The 8,039-nt window shown below is 37.3% G+C and overlaps 1 protein-coding gene across 1 annotated transcript; it reads left to right on the plus strand.

The window, feature by feature from the left end:
- Positions 1-517: 517 nt before the first annotated feature.
- On the plus strand, positions 518-3,469 carry LOC100372398 (uncharacterized). Its single transcript, XM_002740505.3, has 4 exons — positions 518-1,036; positions 2,342-2,610; positions 2,759-2,961; positions 3,157-3,469. The coding sequence occupies exons 1-4, from the start codon at positions 700-702 to the stop codon at positions 3,308-3,310; spliced, it is 963 nt and encodes a 320-aa protein (XP_002740551.3). The 5' UTR covers positions 518-699; the 3' UTR covers positions 3,311-3,469.
- Positions 3,470-8,039: the final 4,570 nt, after the last annotated feature.

Genomic DNA, 8,039 nt, shown 5'->3' on the forward strand with positions numbered 1-8,039 from the left:
AAAGTACGGAATACGGTTTAATTTGATCTTCTCGGAACTAAGCCACAACAACTAATTATGATTAATTCTATTCGGTTTTTACATTAGATAATCTAATTGTAACACACGAGTTAATGATTTCTAAAATTGTTTGGTAGATGAAACTTCCGTTTTTTTCTTCACATTTGACTCGTTCTGAAAAGACAAGCGTGTATGTGTGTGTGTGCGTGTGTGTATGCAGAGAACATGCCTTGATTCGTAGCTAATTATCTCGGGAGTAACAAATGGTACAATGCCTTTCACGAACAATAAGTTAATTACCCCCCTGACAACAACAACGAAATAACATCGCTAAGCGCTCAATTAGCCTCGCTATTATTTGACGATCAACCAATGACTGACCACGCCCGCTGCTATACCAATTATCCGAGATGAAATTGCTGGATTCTGATAGGATGACAAATAGTGTGTCACGTAATTGCATTGTTGTTGTTGTTATAATTAAAGTGAGAAAAAGAGAAAACAGCTAGTACGAACAGATCATTCACTATCATTGGCATAACACTCACGCAGCAAAGGGCCAACGGTTCGTGAACCCGTCGTCTAAAACTAGTACAAAACACATTCATTATATTTGCGGTGCATCATCATCTGTTTTTACACATGTACTGAGCTCAACGACCTGCTTCAAACATTACACTCGTATTTTGTGTAATAGGCATGTTCCGCACTGGCCCAGTTCTCCCCTGTCGTTCACGTAATATTACCGGATTTGAAAGTGAGTCTCGCCTTCTTTCTGGAGAACACCGGCGTAGCGGTCCCGTGACTGATACGATGGTCGGCCGAGCATCGACGTCGTTCACAATAAACGCCATATTGGGTGTCGAAGTCGCTGCGCCTCCATCGAAACCCGTTTCTTTGCCGGAAATACAGACCGATGGAAAGAAGTGTGTATCGACGCCTAACAAAGATTGCAGTAAATCGAACCAAATGCGACAGAATGAAATGATTGAAACGAAGGATGTGCATCTCGAAGTCAAGGACGACAATATTAAGGGTAAGTTAAAATTAAATGCCGCCGAGAACATGCTATTTAAATTGCCTTTTTACCATGATTTGATGACAATATTTAATTGTAATAGTGCGCTCAGCAACTATATTTTGTAATGATTTCACGAAAACCATGATATAACTTCTAATCTTCGAATTAACGAATGAAATAAGTTTGTTTCGAATGTTTTTTTAATTAATAAAACATAATGGCAGAATCTATTTCATCATGGATGCAGCAGCGGCAATGGCACCGTTTTAGATAGGTAGGATATGTAAAACGTGCGACCTTCGAGCGCGACATTTTCACACGATTAAATATAAAGGCAGGGTGAGAGACTTATACGTCGTTCACTTAGTCCACCCAAGCTGAAACTTCAATTTGGGTCATTTTAATTTAGGACGCGATTAAAAGACCTTTCCATGTGTGAAATGATACACAATATATATTGTACAACCACGTGATTGTATATTCCTGAATACATTCTCCAAAAAAATAAAATACAAAAATCACTAATTCACTTTACATTATAAAAACAAAAAAGTAAATACGCTTACGTCACGGCGATGATTGAAGGAAAGATGTCGCGCACCAGAAATTAAATCGGAAATTCAAATACGGTTTACTTTGCATCCTTTCAAGTTAAAGAGGGGTGGGAAGAACATGGCGGCAATAAAAGAAAGTTAGATTTACTTGAATAGCTAACAAACAGTATCGGCTAATTAGTGGGCACAGACTAATATTGGAATTGGCCATAATAGGGTTTCTATTCACTTCCAATTGGATGTCAAACAACTACCTCACTAAGGGCCAAGTTGTTCCTTTCAAATAGCTAATTTCGAACAATGGATCACCCAACCTTGAACATGTAAATGTGATGTGCACTGCAGCATGATAACCCGGAACAGGTGGTAACATTAGAGACGCGTGTAGCGTCTGTCAAATTATTGTTACTTTGAAATCCGTAAGTCTTGCACTCTGACCTTGCCAATACTAAGGGTGAAACTGATACAAAACAGCGACGCCATCAGCATTTGTTGAATAAGTAAATTGAAACAAATTCAGGCCCTCGTCGTATGTGTTTTTTTATACAAATGACGCTGTTTAAATAGCACTATCTATCTATCGCGTTGAAAATGTTTTCAATAATACACCCGGGGTTTCCACTAAGCTTTGTCCGAACACGTGCTGAATTGATGGCATCAAAACTCTTTTCTTTAGATTGTTTATTGTTAAACATGTATCCAACTGTTCGATAACATTTGAAGATGAAATTAATTGTTTTTGTTTTATCATGTTGCTTCTCTTCAGATAACGATCCGTTGAATTCTACAATGCCAATCAACCAACACGAGGTGGGATACTATCTTAATATTTCAGAAAGCAGTTCCGGTGACGATGGAGAGGACTCGTCTAGTTCATCGACCAAGAAGACGAGGAAATCAAGAAGATCCAGGACGACTTATAGCAGGCAGCAGTTAGATGCCCTCGAACGTATATTTAGCCAGGAACAGTACCCGGATCTAGTAGTTCGCGAGGATATAGCTGACAAATTAAAACTCGACGAAGAACGAGTACAGGTATGAATTACTTCATTCTGTCTTTATCCAGTACAACATAGTAGTTTTATTTCTGCGAATGTCACACGCACACACGCACATTCATCTTGAATCTATAGATGGTCTAGTATTCAAACATCATCTAACCATCTTTCTTTTTATTGTTCAGATCTGGTTTCAGAATCGCCGTGCCAAATTTAAGAAGACTCACAAAGAAGGTCGTATGGCATGGATGCGACAACATATGTATGGATTACCAACGTCAGAATACCAATCTATGAATGACGTGCTTGGAGAATCAATCGGCAATAGATTTATCACGTCACCACCATCCTCTCATATAGTACCTCACCACGCTATGCCATATACCAGGTAAGGCCATAATCAATTCATAATTAAACACACACACACACACATACACACACACACCCACGCACACACCCCCCCACACACACATTGTCATTTTTACTTCGTTCAAGTTTTTGAAATAATAATAAAAAAACGGTAATAGCCTATCATACACTTAATAACAACACTATATAACACTTTTTTCTTTACAAATTTCAGTGTAGCAAGTACGTTGGGAAGTATGACCAGGATGCCGAGTCCAAATATAAGTATGCCACCTCTACGAGTACCTCATATCCACAATTTGAATTTACTTCGCCTAGCCGCCGACAGTATTCGACCAGCGACGTCCGTACATCATACACACCGATAGTTTATATTTGTGTATGAAATTTTGAAGAATACTGAACAGAATGAGATACTGATTTTTCTGGCCATTAATTTGGGTCGTTTTGATATTTATTACCGAGAATGTAAATAATATAGATATCGAAAAAATAATTATATTAAATATTTTGTGTATGTTATATAACATGGTTTAGTGTGCATTTAATGGAATTGGAGTAGTAGTCATGTTATATATTTTCAGTATGGATAATAGGGTGGAAGGAAAATAATGTTATAAAAAGAAGGTAGGTCATAATTCTGGAAATCATTGGTTGAATGACTTTGCAGAACTCAATGTCGACCGTTGGGACCAGCATGAACGGTGAATACTTTTTTTTTGTGTTCTATAAATTTTCAAAAATTGGGACAAATATCATCCAAAAATAGCTAGGACTATTGCCATGGAACAAAATGATAAATCAAAGTTTGTTTATATAAGTGTTATTATTGTGATGAAATTAACCAAATACGGAAATTAAAACAAATTAGCAAAACTGTGAAATAATCATGGAACTTTTCGCGACCATTTCTCTATTCCGTATTTTAGCTATTTTTATAGTGCTTCCATTTGGCAAATTTATCTATTTTCAGCCACGACACATCAGTTGTATTTACCATACAGATCAATAACTAACAGGTTCCCAAAATGGACACAATATATTGTGTTTGTAACGAGCAATCTTTGTTTACGCTAATACCATGATTCAGAAATATACCGAATAGGCATGCAATATATAATATCGCCATGTGTATCTAAGTTGTGTGTTGGCTAAGAAATGTATCAGTTATTCTGTACAAGTTATTTTAGACCCAAATCTAATTTTTCATGCCAAAATGGAGTCAATTATTTATATATAAAGAACAGAATTGTTCACGATGAAATACTTGACATTGCTCGCTGAGATAAAGGGTATGTTTTGCCTTTGATGGCGCCATGGTACGCTCCAAGACACCGATACTAGCTCGGACTTGCCTACAATGCCATGGCTCGCCTCCAACACACTGATACAAGCTAGGACTCATCTGCGACCCCTCCGAGACACTGAAACAACCCACCACCTTCGACGCACTGATACAGGCTACGACTCGCCTCCAACGTATTCACCTCAGAGGCAGTGGCACAGCTTACGGTTGCCTCCAAAGCCATGGCTCGCCTCCGAGGCACTGGCATATAACCTGAAACTTGTCACCCCATTTTTTTTATTTCGTATCTGACTAATGAAAAATTGCTTAAATGAAGTACCTAATATGTATAGGTGTACCCACCTGGAATAACAATCTTGCAGTAGTTTTGGTTTGGGCTATCATACTAAATAAGAGAAGTGTTCAGTTTTCCGCAGTAATCAGCTCACATTAACTACATTAACCACAATACTTGACTGTCATGATGGAGAAATTAAACAATTTTTGGCGAGGTTATACACAGGCGTCATATACATGTATTAATAACCTTGAATGTACCTCACAAATGATATAAATCCACGCATTGTATTATATCACGTGGTGATCCCGACTCGAGGCGATCTTTACAAATCTACTTCGGTCACGTGTCACCATTCCATTGTTCGTTACATCCATCTGTCCTGCATAGAAATATAGTATTTTCACATGTACAATACATCGGTCACTGGTAGTACCCAAGTTCGAAACCTACCTTAGGCTGAACACCAAAATGGTCGACCCCTGTCCTGGGGTGTGTGCCACAGACTTAATGGTAAGGTCAATTCTACTGGCGAGATTCATTCACTAACATATGCGACTTTGGGGGAACCTTGATTAAAGCGGGGGTGTCGTCACCTGCGCATGCGTCAGATGGCCATAGCGTGTCATTGTTTACAAACAAGCGTCTACCTATGAGCCTTTAGCGTGTGTTGTTATCGTCGCTTGGGACTCAATTCCCGCGCGTGCGCTGGTGACGACCCTCCCGCTTTAAGGTTCGCAGATGCTTGTGTTCTACCGGGTCTGGTTGACGCCAGGGTAGCGCATTGAATTGCCATTGCCAGGGAAATAGCCGCACAGCCATGTCATCTAAGTTCCAAACACTATGTGTCAGCACTATCACTTGCAATTTGCTCTTAAAACATGTCGAGAGAGACAAATGCCGCCTGGCACAAATCAATTTAAAAAATCGATGCATCCGTGACGATGAATGTATTGATCAAATGTCATCATTTTATTTGTAGTGTTCTTCCAAATTAGGACTTCCTTATAAAAGTCGAATTTTGGCGTTAAACGTTACTTTGACACATTTCCATACGGGTTTGACTAGAACAGCTGTATGGTGTAACAGATTGTAATGTCTAACATTGTTTTGACAACGCAAACCACGTGAGAGCGTGTTTCCTCAAACAGAAAAAGACGACAGATCACAGATAGATAATATTTGCCATGCTTAAACATTTGTTTAAACAACATTCCACATAAGACACAAACTAAGATCTGTAACCCTTTGAAAAAAAATACAAATGTGCAGAATGTTACGGAAAAATATAGCGTTCAGAGGGTTAAAGATAAAAAAGAAAACACCCATATTGAGTTCAATTTCATTTCACAGTCGTGGGAAATTATTCTCCTAACTAGCAACCTAATAAGGTTTATAAGTGAATGTAAAACGTCTGAATAAAAAAATGATGATGTTACGTCAGATTATCAGCGAATTAGTACTTCGTCATCTAATTTATGGAAGACAAATCAATTATCATTTTTGAATGTTTTCATTTTCTCCCTCCATTCTGTCTAGAATATCCTTTAAATTTTCATTTTTAACCAAATAGACACACTTCTAGGTTTTTAAAGGCTTTGATCAGTATTTGTGAAAAAGAGGGAAATAATATGTGCGGTCAATTTCGCGAATGGTGAATTCAAAACGAAATTTACATGCGGATAACCCAAGTTTGGTGTTACTAGTGTGATTTATTTCATAAATGTAATCAGTTTCACTAATTAGACAGCATGTTATTATAAATCGTGAGTAATGTAGTTTAAGCAGCCATAATCTGGTCGCACATATAAACGGTTTCACTGTCACCATCCAAACCCTGAGACTAATAACAAACTGTGTTGGCAACATTTTTTTTTATTAGGGATAACTATGAGAGCTAAAATTTCCCAGTAACATCACTAATGTCAGATGTAAAATAACACCCCTTGCTATGACGTCAGCTGAATACATCAGCGTGATGTCAATATTGAGAGTTTACTCAGAATGGTGTCTGTCGAAAAAACACAAATTATTTTATAATTTTAGTTTAATTGATGCTCTAAATGTAATCCTCCAATTAAATCGAATTACATTAAATTGTCAATTTTGAAATTGATGTCCAATCACCATAATTGAATTATTTGTGCATTAACATCGCCGCGTAATAATCTACCATAAATCTACTATAAATCCCCGGGAATACACCATTGTTATGTACGTTGGTTATATTATATTATTATTTCTTTTGTTACATATAGTGCGTGTGCCAATATCAGCTTAGATTTTCTGAGAAATATATAATAAGTTAAAGAGAAAACCCTAAGCAATGTGAAATTAGCGTTACTTGCTGTTGTAAACGGGTACCTGAAATTCTCGTTGAACTAATGAAAGGATCTTCACCCACTGACTGAAATAAGAGAGATAAATGGGGTAAATTGAAATCCCAGGCAATCGGAAATGCTACTGAGGTTTTTCGCTTTGGCGTAATTTGTTACCATAAACGGGCGTACCTAAAATTCTCGTCATACGAATGAAGATCTCTCTTCCAATTTACTACGAGGGTCTTCACTGTAACAAAGTTGAATATATTTCCAAGGAAGGTGTAACAAACATAATGACTATTTTGTTAATGTTTATATAACACTAGTTTTGCTATACGGATGTGAAAGTAATTATACAATCACAACGAAGACTGAATGTGGACGTAATGAGGTACCTATTCACTAGTAATACATTGTTGAATAAATCGTTTGTATTTCATTGTCATTCAGAGCTTTGTGTGATGCTGGTGATTACATTGTGCATATACAGAGAGTCACGTGGTATGAATTCATAACATTAATTTCCATCAATATAGAACGACAAATGTATTTGATATTTTTTTTGTATCAAATCGCGTATCATGTATTTCTATTGCCGTTGTGCGTCTCTAACGAGACAATTCAATCTGTATTTGGTATACCGCTGGTATATGCGATTCAATTAACATTTATTATTATTAAGGTTATTACGAAGATACCTCAAAGAATGCACGAAGATAGTACAGCTGGAGTATCGACCGACGCGCAGCGGAGTTCGGTGCGCAACGTACTGTCTGAGTGCAAACTTTGAGGTATCCTCGTAACAACCATATGTTATTTGGATTATTATACATCTTTTCCTTCTAAAATGTTGAACCGAATCAGCGGAGTTCTTTGTGTGGAGTCTGGACAAACTCCGGTGGCAGCCGTGTTTGTTTTTATTATTAGAGAACGCTTACGCGCGTATTTATTCCATATTTGGAATTTGCATTTCCTAATATGGTAGGATAAACATATCCCGCAATATAAAATATACAGCAAAATTACGGCACGCTGTAAATTATGGCGTTACAGTGACAGATGTATGATGACTAATATCACTAGAATATTCTTAAATAATGCTTGAATAACATGGTAATATTTTAAATGACGGAATAAATTAAATTGTACTTCTCTAAAATACCATAGAGTTCTTTTCTTTCTATGGTGCAGTA

The sequence above is a fragment of the Saccoglossus kowalevskii genome, chromosome 3 (genome assembly GCF_978046115.1).
Source record: "Saccoglossus kowalevskii chromosome 3, keSacKowa6.1, whole genome shotgun sequence".
NCBI lineage: Eukaryota > Metazoa > Hemichordata > Enteropneusta > Harrimaniidae > Saccoglossus > Saccoglossus kowalevskii.

What these genes read in the sequence shown, in the direction of transcription:
- LOC100372398 (XM_002740505.3), top strand. Translation starts at nt 700, where the DNA reads ATGTTCCGCACTGGCCCAGTTCTCCCCTGTCGTTCACGTAATATTACC. An exon ending in CAAGGACGACAATATTAAGG is followed by an intron (nt 1,037 to 2,341) that starts GTAAGTTAAAAT and finishes GCTTCTCTTCAG; the next exon opens with ATAACGATCCGTTGAATTCT. An exon ending in CACGCTATGCCATATACCAG is followed by an intron (nt 2,962 to 3,156) that starts GTAAGGCCATAA and finishes TACAAATTTCAG; the next exon opens with TGTAGCAAGTACGTTGGGAA.